At 37.1% G+C, this 14,233-nt stretch overlaps 1 protein-coding gene across 4 annotated transcripts in view; it reads right to left on the reverse strand.

Moving 5' to 3' along the window:
• Positions 1-352: 352 nt before the first annotated feature.
• Positions 353-14,233, reverse strand: part of EVI5 (ecotropic viral integration site 5) — an 85,410-nt gene continuing 71,529 nt past the window's right edge. For all 4 annotated transcript variants that reach the window (XM_082312484.1, XM_082312483.1, XM_082312481.1 and 1 more), the window contains one exon: positions 353-1,573. In XM_082312484.1, coding sequence (XP_082168610.1) covers positions 1,268-1,573 — 306 coding nt within the window. In that variant the 3' untranslated portion in view covers positions 353-1,267. The remainder of the gene's footprint in view (positions 1,574-14,233) is intronic.

The raw sequence follows: 14,233 nt of genomic DNA on the forward strand, positions 1-14,233 counted from the left end.
CAGGAGAGCGTGAAAGCAGAATGCTCAGCTCAGCTCGTACTGCTTTGGTGAACCACAGCTATTTGGTGACAGGACCAATAGCTTATTTCCTAGACAGCTCTGCAATATAAAACTGTAAGACGACTGAACTTACATATTTTTACTGCACTGACCATGCCTTCATTAGAACTAACTCTAAGACATCAATCATTTTTCACCTTATTTAAACTACCACTCTAATCTATAGCCAACAAGTAACTATGTGGTAACCGAGGGCTGTAGCTTAGAAGTGACTAAACAGTAAATGCTGCAACCTTGTTAAATCATGAAAAATTTATTTTCATTACATATATATGAAGGTAAAAGATTTCAGTCAATAGTGTTTTGAACAAGCATTTCTGACATGGACCTGTTAGTGTAGCTAGGCTGAAACTTAATGTAAAGTTAGTGTTTTGCCTTTATTTAGTAATTCATTTCTAGTGTATATATACAGAATTCATTTTCCTGTTAGAATAACAGAGACAGTAATATTGCAACATTTACATTCCTCATATAAAATGGTGTAATGTACATTTTCAGCTTAGTGTAGATATATAAATATGTACAAAATAAACATTATTGTAATTAATATATTCAGACCAGGTATTATTTAGCAACATCAAAAGCAGATGCACATAGATTTAAGTGAAAATGGTGAAAAACACCTTTATGACATTAGTGACCATTATTTGCATATGTGGAGTAGTACAGATAAAGGCTCCTCTTTCAAGCCTTCTGTGGGCATCCAATAACTTTAGTAAAAACAAAAGTAATTGAGAAGCGTAAGATAATTATATATATATGTGTGTGTGTGTCATGATCAGATGGTTTACTACGGTCCATCTTGATCACAAATGGATAACAATGTAAAACATACACATTTGTTCAGAGCATAAAATATTGCACAACAGCAATTTCTTTTGAGGAAAATAATTCCTGTGTTTGTGAACAGCAAAAATGGTTCTTATGCATTAAAGAAATGATATACTTGCAGTTTCTAAACCAAGGAACATTCAGTAATACTGTCAGAACTGTCATCCATCAACTTCTTCCCAGCCTGTTTTATGGCAATGGTATGTCATTAGCAAGATTTGGCAAAGAGAGAAGGCAGATAGACAGTACGTGTATATATTTATCACAGGCCAGACCAGATCCAATAGGTACCTAAACCAACTGCTGGATAGTTTCAGTTATCTGACAATTTCACCCTTAAAGAAATATGAAAGTCCTCAATGCTAGTCAGTGATAATCACACAGTAGTAGAGTAAGATTCCATTCTTCTCTGCTTAGAAACCATCTTGTCTGAATTCCCAGTCTGAAGGGCACTTTCCTCAGTATCACTGTCACTGCTGTCTACAACTGTGTGATCCAAAGCCATCTGACCAGTCCTCCTGTGTAGATGAAAGTTCACCCCACTCTCCTGTATGGAGTTAGTTATAAAATCTTCATCAGAAGAATGAAATGATTCGTCATCTCCTGTGAAATGGTTGACAATGTGAATCCCATCAAAAGTGGGTTGGTCTGAGAAGTCTCTCTGGCCTTTTAGACATTTGATCTGTTAGAAAAAGTGGAAGTTAACAGTTAATCAGAGCTGAAGAGTCCAGCAGTAAAAAAAAAAAAAACCAAAACCCAAAACAAACCAAAACAAAAAACGAAACACAACCAAACCAAACAAAAAACCCCAAATGTTTCCAAGAAATGTCTCACTGAACTCTTCCTGGATTAAATTAAATGCTAGATCTAGAAGCAGCACATTTGATGATCGCTTCGAAACTCAGCTGGAATCAGAACAAAGTGACTTCTCATTTCTGGCTGCCCAAGCAGAGATCTTGAAAGAACATCTTAAATAGTACTTGGAATTTTCCAAAATTCTCCTTCCACCCTCAGAGTATTTCAGTTTTAAGGCTTAATAATCAAGGTACCTAGAATCACTAATGGCAGATTCCTCCAGGCTATTTACTGCATCTTTAATATCCCCACAAGCATGGTTTATAGTTAGTTTTCTAGAGTGGCCTATTTGTTTTGGCAGCACTTTTGGCTTTCACATCTGACTCTTACAGCTCCATTCTTTCCCTTATCACCTAACTTCTCACTTGCGAAAAGCCCTCCCCCAATCCCAAAGAGCAGGGTCCCAAGTGAATATTGCCAGTTTCACACAGCCAAAGGGGCGGGGGGGAATCAGAGAATATGCTTAGTTCTGTCTACACTGCAGATCAAGTGTCTTTTCATTATCTAGTTCAAACCCAATGAGATTTCAGATCAAGAAGTATGAGAGAAACTTCTCTTTGTATGGCATAAATAGATTGCAGTTTCAATTTTAAGAGAACATCAAACAAGTCAAAAATGATTGTCAGACCACTGACAGATAAGACAACATTTTAATTCAAAATGCACTGTGGAGTGATAAACTATTACAACCATGCATTCAAACTACTCAAAAGTAAAATCTAAAGCCCCGAAGTCTGGCAAGTCCCCTGTTAATTTAGTGAAAATAACTGCAACTCATGGAAGACATTCCTGAGGTTATTGTTTTAGAATTTCACTTTTGCGGGCTTTTATTAGCAACTACCTCAGGCTCAGTTTGACAGTCTAAGAGTATTAAGATAAAAAATCCTAAGGATGCAGAAAAACATTAAAAATGCATTACAGAAACTTCCTAATGTCACTCTGGAAGCTTAAAAAGGAAGATGCATCAAGTGCTATTTTGTAAACGACTTTTCACAGTAAGAGAGACCTGGAAAACAGAAAGAAGAAAAAGCCTGAAGAGCTTCTTTACACAAATGTATTTGACATTTCAGAAATCTGAAGCAATATCCGCTTTGATAAATAAAAAGTGCACCTAGGTCCTTGCTACTAACACCAATAGAAGATTTTACCTGTCCATTTGGGGAAGAAGGGATCTCTGTACTTACCATGGGCTTGTACAAAAGATGAGAATAAAAAAGGGTTTGGAAAAAAGATCACAAGAGTCATAATCATGCTAGAAGCTATCAAATCGGATGTTAACAGCATGTAAAAGCTCCAGCTTTTAATATATATCAAAACATCCCTGTTAGGAATATGGGTGCATGCTATAGATCTAAACTTGTGTTGTAACTACAGGTACTGATGTTAGGTTTTTTCCATTTTCTTCACATACACATAGGCTGCAGTTGTTTCATGAAGAACTTGCTTGTGTAAAGCCAAGCAAAAAGTTCCACAATTGCACAGCATAATTCATGCTGTAAGCAAAATCAGCTTATGCCAAATATTAGATACTAGACAGTAACATGTATCTGGAATAAATATTTTTTACTAGCTTGTATACCTAGATACAGAAAGCCTGATACAGAGATTCTTGTGTTATTTAAAAATATTATCCCTGAAAATATCCTGCAATATGATCAGATTAGCTGCCACATGAAGTTTCCAAAACAGCTATCAATTTTAGTCACTAAGAAAATAAAACACAGAAAAACAAAACGAAACCCAACGATTTCTCTCCACCCTCACCACAGAAAAAAAGCTCCACTGTACAAGTGACTACAAATTTCATATTAGAATAAGAAATTATATGCTTTTAGGTCTGCACAGTTAAGCCATTGGTTCACCTGAAATTATAAAGCTGATACTCAATGTTAGTTGTTTTGAACATTCAGAATGCCAAGCCAATGACCTCAACTGTTTTCCTGAAGACTTCAACACATACCTTTAGATATTCAGGTATTTAGGTAACATGACAAAATCATTGCTTCATGGTTTTAGGCAGTAGCCTTTCCAAACACCAAATAAGAGTCTGTGGAAAATGCTGTTGGTGAAAAAAATCATGAATAGACACAGCCTTTGCCAATTCCTAAAGTGTGGCTGGGAAAACAGTGAGTTGTTATCTTTTCTTATTCTAATGAAGGGATGCACAATCTGTGACCTTCCAGAAACACTTCTTTTGACCCGCAGCTTTACACTTGCCTGCCCTTTGTCTCAAATACTCACATCCAAGGGGAACCAGACTACTAGGAAGAAACATGAATGTACTGTAGAGAATATATGCAACAAGTCTATTGACAGTCATACAGTTCCATAACTTCTCTGTCTGCTTGAAAAGTGTCTGTCTCGGCCAGAAGCACAGACAAACACTGTAGCATAGAATTTGTAGTAGGGGATCAACAGGCTGGATAGCAACACTGCTGAAGAGGACATGGGGGTCCTGACACACAGGAGGCTAAACACAAATCAGCAGTGTCCCTGAGCAGTGACGAAGGCTAACAGCACACTAGGCTGTATTGACAAGGGCATAGCCAGTACATCGTGGGAACCAATTCTTATCTGGCACTTGTTAGCCTGCATCTGCTGTATTCTGCGCTTGCTACCTCACTCCTTCCTCAGTACAAGATATTCATGAGTAGTTTCAGTGGAGAGGCACCAAGACAGTTAAGGGGCAGAAGCTTATGCCTTAAGATAACAGAGAACTGGTTCTGTACTGAAATGCATGGGAAGAAGAGACATTGATCATAACACAAAACACAAGGTTGTGTTTGAATATGAAAGGCAAATAATTGCTACAAGGCTAGTTAAGAATTAGAACAGGTTGTTCAGAGACTGTGGACTCTCCATCCTCAGCGGGTTTCAACACCCAAATGACAAAGCCCTAAGCAACCTGCTTTGAATTCAGGGTTGATCCTGTTTTGAGCAGGCAGTTGGACTAGAGGCCTCCCAGGGTCCCTTCCAGCCTGAAAGACAGATTACAATTCAGTGAGATGTGTGAAAAGCATGGGCAGTGGGATGCATGTTACTGTTCTTATGGCAGCCATTTTGAGTTTGAGAAACTGAAATACTTTGCACCTGCCAAAATTACTGCACTAGTATTTGTTCAGGAGCATTTCTAAAGGAGCCTGATTATCTGCAATTTCTGTTGCAGCAGAAAGGCTTTGTAAGGCTTCTCAAAGCGTTTGGAACAACTTGCAGACAGCACATGCTCCAATGCAATTAGAGACCAGCGGTTAATGCCAGCTTAAGGCTCTAAAACAGAGGTTTCTTAAAATGAAAAGTTTTGTACTCTCACATAACTTCACAGTCTAGCAAGTGAGGCTCTGCACTTCTGATAGAAAAAGCAGTATCTTTTTTCAAGATGGGAACATAAGCAGTGTCCTACTGGCTCACGGCAATGGTCCATCAGCCTAATATTCTATCTCCAACAGTGACAACAGGACTTTCATGTTGGTTTGTTTTTAAGGGAAAGCATGTCAATATGACCAATTTTTGCAATTTATTCCCTTCATATTCCCAAGGCCCCACTCACTTGTCCAGGAACTGTTGTAGCAGATATGGGAGTGCATCTCTTCCTAGCTGTTTTCAGCATCCATTTATAGATCAATTGTCCATAACTTATGATTTATTTTTTTTTAATTTGCTGTCTACGTCCACAGCTTCCTGTGGCAGTAAGTTCCAGAAATTCCTTTATTTGTTTTAAACTAATCTCCTATTTGTTTCAGGAATTGCCCCAAATTCTAGTAAGGCAGGAACAAGTGGTGAAAAACAGTTCTGCAGTCATGATTCTGAAACTTACATCATAACACCTCCCTCAGCCTTCTCTCTAAAACAGATGAGCCCCAAGCCTTTTTAGCCTCTCACAAACAGGCAGTGCTGAAGACCAGTGATGATTTTAGTTGCCCTTTAACTTCCCTACAGACCTTCTTTAAACTCTCTACATCCATCTTGAGGTGTAGAAACCAGCCCTGCACCAAGGTTTTGTAGTGGCAACATAAAATCCTTTATTTTGTTTTGAATATATACTTCCTATTGATGCCCAACATTGTCTTGTCTGTTTTGGCTGCTGCTGCACCCTAAGCCAATGATGTCAGAGGACTCTCAGTGACAACTCAAAAATATCTTTCCCAATCTGTAACTATCAATTCTGTGTTTGCCATCATGTAGGTATGGCTAAGATTTTGCAATTAATGAATTACCTTATTCACATTGAAGCTCATCTGTCACCTTTCTAAGAGAGATTTTTTGAGATTCTTGCCATCAGTGTTTTATTTGAACACAGAAAAAGAGCTTGAAGTAGGAAGTAAAGCATTATGCCAAGATCTTGTCATTCGTGTAGCCACGCATATCAAGATAATGGTAAATCCGACTAAGGACTCGGAGCGGGGGGCACATGGACCCAACCCAAACACCCTCCCAGCCCCACCCCAAACCCTAGTTCTACTCTACCCTTATCATTCCACCTGAAGGAAAAACAGCAGCCCTTTTTCTTGCAGCCATGTTGAGCAGAGTATGGACTTACACCCCAGCGTCTGTCACTTCTGTTCTCTTTTGTACAAAGAGCCAATACTGGTTAAAGCTTTTCAGTTTTGGGTCTGGCCCTCCTTCATGTGAAGGGAACTAGACCTCTGTCACCCCGACAAGTGATATTCAAATGAACCTTGGCTGTTTCTTACTGCTTCAGTTTTGCAAGAATCTCAAATCTGATCACATCTGTAAAAAAAACAGGTCTGGTAAACCCACATGTTTTGCTTTTAATTCTCAAATCCAGGTCGTATTGTCTAGATGACTGCAGCTTCAACCCAGTTTTCACTACAGCACATTCACGTGGTCTTTAAGACATTTCAAAGGGTTAATAACATTATGCGACCAAAATATATGTCATATGCCATCATTATCGCTTCAAAAGCCAGCTGAATCAATAACAGAATGTAAGTAATACTGTTTGCATTTATATACCTTCTTGTGCCTAAAGAATTCAGCATTTTAAAGAAACTACGTCCTACTGGTCAACATATGAAAAGACTTTAATTTTACATACTCTTAACAGGTAACAGTGTACTTTCACAAATTCAGAAGAGCTGAAAAAAGGCTAAGAATCAGATCCTAGAACCTCAATAAACTTTCTTACCTGATGCTGACTGCCTCATGAAGCCAGGCATGAAGGAGAGACAGTAAAGAGAAATTTAGAAGTTTTAATACAATTCAAAAGTTCTTCCATGTTAAATCATAGAATAGTTTGACGGGTGCTAGTCAGTTGAAATCAAGTTATATTTCTAAGCCCCTTTATTTTTTAAATAGAGAGCACAGGTCAAGTTTTCAAGTGAGACTTCATGAAAGAGAGTTCTACTTAAGCTCTGGGAGACATTTTTATGTTGTAACCTGTGAGGTTTTTTTTAAAGCTAAGTCGTCAGTGGTGGAAGGAAGTCAGGCTAAAATGTTACTTTCTGCTCCCTTTAAAAGGCTTCAGTAGCTAATTCTTGAAATTTTCTCAATTCTGAAGTAGTAAAGAAGAGTTTTAACAAAGCTTGGCAAGAAATATTCAATCTACTCACAGCAGGATAAGCAAGCAATACACAAGTGAGATCAAAATATGATAAAAATATGAACGCTGCCTTGGGTGAATGAAATTCATGAATGAACTTCTTGGCAGAAGGCAGTATGTTACATTTTTATTTAAAGAATAAAGATACTGAATTCTCAGTGCTTTTACTTATAGCAAGAGGAATCTAAAAATCAGAGTTCCCTCTTTATTTGTCTCCACCTTAGTAACAGTAGGAAGTCTTAGTAAGATTTCCTGCTTAAAAACCAAACATGATTCAAAAGAAAACTAGAATGTTGCTGAAAGTATGATCTAACCATGTTTAGCTGAAGAGAAACAAGTCATAAGCATTTTCAAATACCTGTCAGAAAAACATTGTCAACTTGGCAACATGAAAAGAGAGATTTAGAAGTCAAAATCTAGTAACAAGCCAATTAAAAATACCAGTTATGATCTATTAAATTATAATCACATTGAACATGAATAAAAGCAACTTAATGGGAGCTCTTAAAACTTCCTGAGACTAACAGTCCACAGCCTCTAACGGGATCCCTTATCACACTTAACAGTTGACTGCTACTTACTGCTGACCCTCTCCCATTGTGACGAGATCACTCCAGTTTAAGGCATACGCTAGCACACTATCACTTCTTTAAAAAAGCTCCCAGTAACTTCTTGTAGAAAAATGCTTATCTCAGAAAATGAAGTAGTCGCAGCACCTCAGACTGAATTAATGGAAAATACGTTGTCATTTGGGAGACAAATATCAGTCCAGGTGAATATCATCCAGTAGGTACTACAATGCAGAAGCATTTCTGCACATGTATACAAAAAGAATGAACAACGTTAAGGTTGCAGGTCTTTTCATGCTACTTTTTCACTTCCATGAACACAAGCAACTCCTTAGATATCTTGAGCTCTCTGAAGCCCATTTTTAAATATACGGTTGTACTTCCACAGTGAGCTACATTCATACTGAAACCATTGCAACATGAACATTGCACAAATGGAGACATGAGCTAAACGAATAGTTGCAGAAATTAACATTAGCAATCCATCACCTAAAACAATTCTTAGCAAGTTTAATGGCCGTACAGCTACAATGCAAATGGGGTTTCTAAAGTTCCCCAACAGAATCAGCTTCCTTATATGAAAGGGACTGCTAGGCATGCATTGTGACAGAACTGTATCAGAGCATTTTTAATGAAAGCCATTGCTTATTGATCTTTGAAAAGTCTGAGATTTAAAAAAAGCTTAAGTATGGTCTAATATATCCTGCAACAAAGGAAAAGTTTAATGCAAAACCAAACCAACTTTAAAGACATTCTTCATCTTCCTCAAGCACGAGACAGTTTTTACCCAAACATGTGGATCATATGCAAAAGGCAGAGGATAGTCTTTTGAAAGCTTCCTGACAACTTGTACAGCTCTCAAGATTACATGTAAAATAAGAGTACGTGCAAAATAAGTCAACAGCACACATTGCATATAATACGACAACATTCTCTGTTTACAGACAGTGACACATTCTCTAACAAATTTAAAAATAAATTTGAAAAAGCTATGTTAAATTAGAAATGTGTTATCATTGTAACTGTATTAGGACAAAGCTCAAAGTTGTGGCTTTTATGTCAGTGTCAGTGAATTTCCTGTTTCGCTTCAGTTAACATCGAGGTTTTTTTTCTAAAGCCATAGCTATAAATGCAGCCATAATTAGGATTATTAACCTGTAAATAACAGCCACGAGCAATGCCAGACAAGGGTCATTCTTGGAAATTACTGATGATTCAAGAAGCCCAAACCAACCAGACCAAACAGATGCTGAATCCAGGAACTCACATTTACTCTGCTTGCTCCCATTACCTGATCACTATTGTCCCTCCTGAGGAAGAGGCCCTAATACCACGGACTCACTGCTTGAAAGATAACAGCTGAGAGGGACTGTATGGGCTTCTCTTCCCTGAAATCCATATGAAAAGCTGCAGAGATAGCCACTCCCACATCTCTTACCAAAGCCATTTTGGATTCTCCAATGCCATATCTACCTCTAGAGATTTAAAAACTGAATTAGAATACATTTTGTAGACCTCAAAAGATATACAAGGAATATGTAAAAAAAAAAAAAAAAAAGAAGAAAAGAAAAAGGGAGGGGGAGAAAAATCATAATGAACCATCTTTTCCTTTTACCGCAAGGCAGACATGGAAGAGATCTACAATAATCAGAGATATCCTTAGCAGAGAAATTCAGGAAATAGGTTACATCTTCATTTATTGCTTTCACACAGTTGTCTGTCTTTTTTCTTTTTTATTTAAAATACTAAGATTAAAACTCTTCCAGAACAACTTTGAGTCTTCTCAGATTTCCTGAAGATGTTCTGCTTCAGCTTAAGATCTGACTAATTTTGAAATTGATACAATAGAAAATTATATTCTCAAATAGGAAGTGTTACTGTGCTGTTCTCTTTACTGCTCCTTTCCCTGAGATTTAATCTCATGTCAAAATTCAAAAAAATCCCAGCAAATTAGCTAGATTTTGTTGAAATCAAGTTGTTCAACACATTCTAATGGGTTGTTGAAGAGTCACGGACATAAGGAGGAAACTGAATACATTTTAAAATGCATTAAAAAACTCTGGAAAGCTATTTCAGGGAAGTTTTACTACAACACTAACATGGACAAGAATACTTTTTCCCCTTGTAGTTCATCTAAACTATAAATATTAAAGTTAGCCTGAAGCGTTCAGGGTGGGGGTTTGACATAAATTTGGGGTTTAGCAGATTGGAATCATCATTGCGTAGTTTTATGACTTGTCTTTGCTTTTGCCTTCACCCCACCCCCAAAAGTGATGTTTGTAAGGCAGTACTCAAGATTCTAATGAGAGTTTAATTTAACAAATTAGACTAGTTAAGCAAAATCAAGCAAACTGAAATAGCTTTTTAAAAAAAATCCAGTGCATTAAGTACTGTGACATAAGAAAGCAGGAAATGTCTTGATCATGCTTACAAATAACATGCACTGAGAGCGTTTCAAAAATCTGTTTGCAAAATTGCTTCCTTTGCTTACTAGTTAATAAATCACTATTAAACATTTCATTTATCATGGAGGCTTATTTTTTTTTTTAAGACATAGTTTTGTCTCTGATATCCTTTAAATGTGGAAATTCATTTCCTCATTAAAAATTTTCACCCAGCAGAAGTTTCAGTCAGATAAACAAAATACTGAATTTTAGGGAGTCTAGCAATGACCTTTGAAATGAAGTTGTTAGCTAGTCCCTGTAGGAAGGGCCAAGCTGCACTCCAGCATACTCAAGACTGTCTGGGATCCACCTTAGCACATTTGGGACTGAGTTTAACATGACTAAAACAGGAAACCTACACAATCAACAATGAACCCTGACAAGAGTTAATGATCCTAGAATAGTGCAAGTTTAGTGGTTTCTATAAAATAGTATTTCTAAAGAATATAAGCTATAGTTTCCCAAAGAAAATGAACTCTGCTTTCTATGGATGAGTTCAGAGCTGTATTTGCTTCCTGCTAGCATTACCTTGTCTGCCCCCAAAACAATTTTATAATGCTCACACCAAGATAAAAACCAGTTGACAGAAATTCTTAAAGAGAACTTAGCAGAGTATTTGGCTCCTTATTTTGAAGTGTGATAAAATGAATCTTGGAGAAAAGTTCATTTGATTTGTTAGGGTTTTTAGGACAAGCAGAAAGAAGCAGATTGAGAAAATTAATTTTATATTACTTTCAATATGGTCGAAGGGTTCAAGGAAGGCTGATTTGCAGCATAACTTAATGGTAGGAAGGCTGCATCTGTCCATATCTAGTTGTCTCCAGGGTCTCATATGTGTCTGAACTTCTTGATCTGCACTATTTCAAAACAATGCAACTGTTTCTGGAGTTCATAGATTGAATTCAATCTAATACAGTTGTAGTATGATCTGTCCACTTGTTACAGCAATTGCAGCAAAACACCTTGAAACTGGCAACAACAGAAGCTGATCAGAAGTCAGAGCAAGTATTAAACTCCAGGCTTGATAAGCCTATTGTGGGCCCAAACCAGAACAGCAGTGAATGACAGTATTATATACCCAAACAGATCTAGTCTGCTTTTTTTAGTTGTACCAATATGGCTGCTATTCTTAAAAGATAAAAACCCAAAGAGTCTCTGGACAGAGATTTTCTTTTTTTTTTTTTTTTTTGGTCATCTATAGTGGGATTAAAAGCAACAGTCATGAGGTACTACAACATTAGATGAACCTGCCCCACTCATTGTTAACTCTTTGGAATCCAAGCTCATGTATGTGATTAACTACTAAATTCTCTTGTTTAAGGAAAGAATTACCTTTGTTTTTGAAACTCGTACTTTTAAAAGGATGACCCAGAGTAACACACTGGTATACAACCTGAAATATTTATCTCAAATGAACTTTGCTGACCATATCACTAGACAGAGTTCAAACCATTGCAGTGTGTCATAAGTGAAAAGCAAAAGAGCAGCAAGAAATTTCCAAGACTGAGTCATTTCAGGCTTCTGGGTTTTTTAATAGCACTTAAATATTTGGCCTCTGTTTTAAATTTCCAGCTTCTGTAAGTTATATTCAGTCTCACAGTAATACAAAATGCTTTACAAAATCCCTATAGATGTCAGGAAGCTTAAATAAAATCTATAAAATAGTTTTAATGCATTAAAAGGAAGCTCATCTCCAGTTGTCCTGCTATTTATTTCATATTGCTCTGAATGTACTCTTACATTTCCTGACTTAAGTTTTCATAAAAAGTGTTTTTTCAACATTATCAGTTCAAGAGCACTTGAGCCAAAAGGAAATACCATCTTAAATGTATGTTGTATATCAGTTCTACCATAGATGAGTCTGCTGTATTGTAAACGTGACAAAGATTAAAACTAGCAACAAGTGTTCAGACCAGAAGGTTTCCAGTGAATCAGAACAGGAAACCAATAAAGCGATCAATGGGAGGTCATGACTTTTTGATCACTGCACTATATGGTTAAAGAATCTGGTTTTGATCTAATGCCGTGTAATCACATTAAACTTTGAAGTTCTGTATCAAATATGCAATTGAAATAGCAAGAGCGCTAAGGAAGTACCCAACTTTTAAACTATTTTCAAAAGAAAATCAGTCTTGGGTAACTAAGTCAGATTTTATCTATTGAGGGAATTTTTCTAAGATCTGACAGGTTTGTTGTAGTGAGGTTATATGCAATTCCAAAAAAAGTTCTAAGCTGACTTAGCGCTGGGAAATTTCTATAAATACCTAGTTGGTAGGTGGAAGGAAAGTTCCCAGAAACTCTCCCTACGAGAAGTTCTAATGAAAGTGTTTATTTGGAGTTAGGACATGGCAACAAAGATATTTTAAAACAGCAGCATGATCACACTAAACATACTGCAATTATTATATAGGAACTACCTAAATCTCAATGCCCCTTCTCCCTAGAGCATGCATCTATAAATACAAAAGTTACTGAAACCTCAAGCATTAACTAGAACGTACTGGCTGATACAGAGACTGAAAATGTACCCATTATGGGCAACAGTTACAGGAAATTACCATTTTGCACTTTTACTCTGTCCTTTTAAAGCATTCCTCTCTTGGGCTTGTTTCTCACATAGATGTCAGCTGTGTATGGTTGCTAACACAAAATTTTTTGCAAGGAACAACTATTCAGATAAATTCAAATCAGTAGAACCTCAATCTCAATCCCTCCACTTTTCAATCCATAGGCAGAAACATAGGATAGACCCTGACATAGCTATAATTAGTACAGCAGACGGGTCACGCAGCATCAACACTCAAGAGAAGACCGTCATTGCCATGATAATGAAATAACTTTATCTGTAATCAGTTTACTTGCTTTGACAATCCAGACAAACTCTAAACAGAGACTTAGTATAGTTAGGTATAGCTAGCTCCATTAATCTCTAATGCTACAATCAAGAACTAGCATATTGCTCAGCAAGACAGATCTGGAGCTTTGTCACAGTAGGATACAGTAAAAAAAAAAAAAAAGGGAAATGTTTGTAAAGAGAACAATCACCAATCTTCATTTATTTGATCACTGAATCTCATCTGTCAGCAGCGGCAGTGAAACAGTTAAGATTCATGTCTAAAACTGTTGCCCTCATCGAAGTGAGCAAAGCACTACCTACTCTGAGGACAGACTACATCACTGTCTTGGTTACACCGTTCACATTTAGAGGTTTCCTTCACTTTCATGAGAGAGATGAAAGATATTTTGTTGATGGTGTTGCTACTGGGGGGAAGGGAGAGGAATTGATCTTAACCTGAGGCAAAGATGAGGATGGAGTTTGTGGCCAAAGATTTGTGGAATGGGGTACCCATCATTATGGAATCAATCCTAGCTTTTTGAGCAAGCGTAACATGTCTGTGTTAATTACGCTATGAACACCCATTCAAAATTAATTGAATTAAACAACTGATGTTCCTACAATATACAGGGATTCCATTGTGCAATAACACTTGTGCTTGTTGATTGCTTAGTTAAGCCAGACAGTTTCTAAAGCTAGTTGTTTTATTAAGGGCAGGGTAACTAAATTGGAGAAAGTTATTGGAGAATTAAGACTCCCAATCTGTTCAGTCTCATGCTTCTGTAACAATCAAGCCAGTATAACATCTCTGACTCTCAAGGACAAGCTGAATTAAAGGAATAAAGCAATTCACTTTTCTAACGCATACAGTATATATTTAACTATCCTGTGTAGACAAAGCTGCTACATTAGATTGGGTGTTTGCAAACCACATGACCTCACAAACGCTATCTTATCACATCACAGGTTCCTCAGACTGACCACAACCACTTAAATCAGACTCTGCCAGCACAGAGGCTCGGTAACTTTGACACGTACTAGTAAAGCATCTACATTTTTAGCTGTCCAGCAGCCTTGC

This window comes from Platalea leucorodia (genome assembly GCF_965183815.1).
Source record: "Platalea leucorodia genome assembly, chromosome: 5".
Classification (NCBI taxonomy): Eukaryota; Metazoa; Chordata; class Aves; order Pelecaniformes; family Threskiornithidae; genus Platalea; species Platalea leucorodia.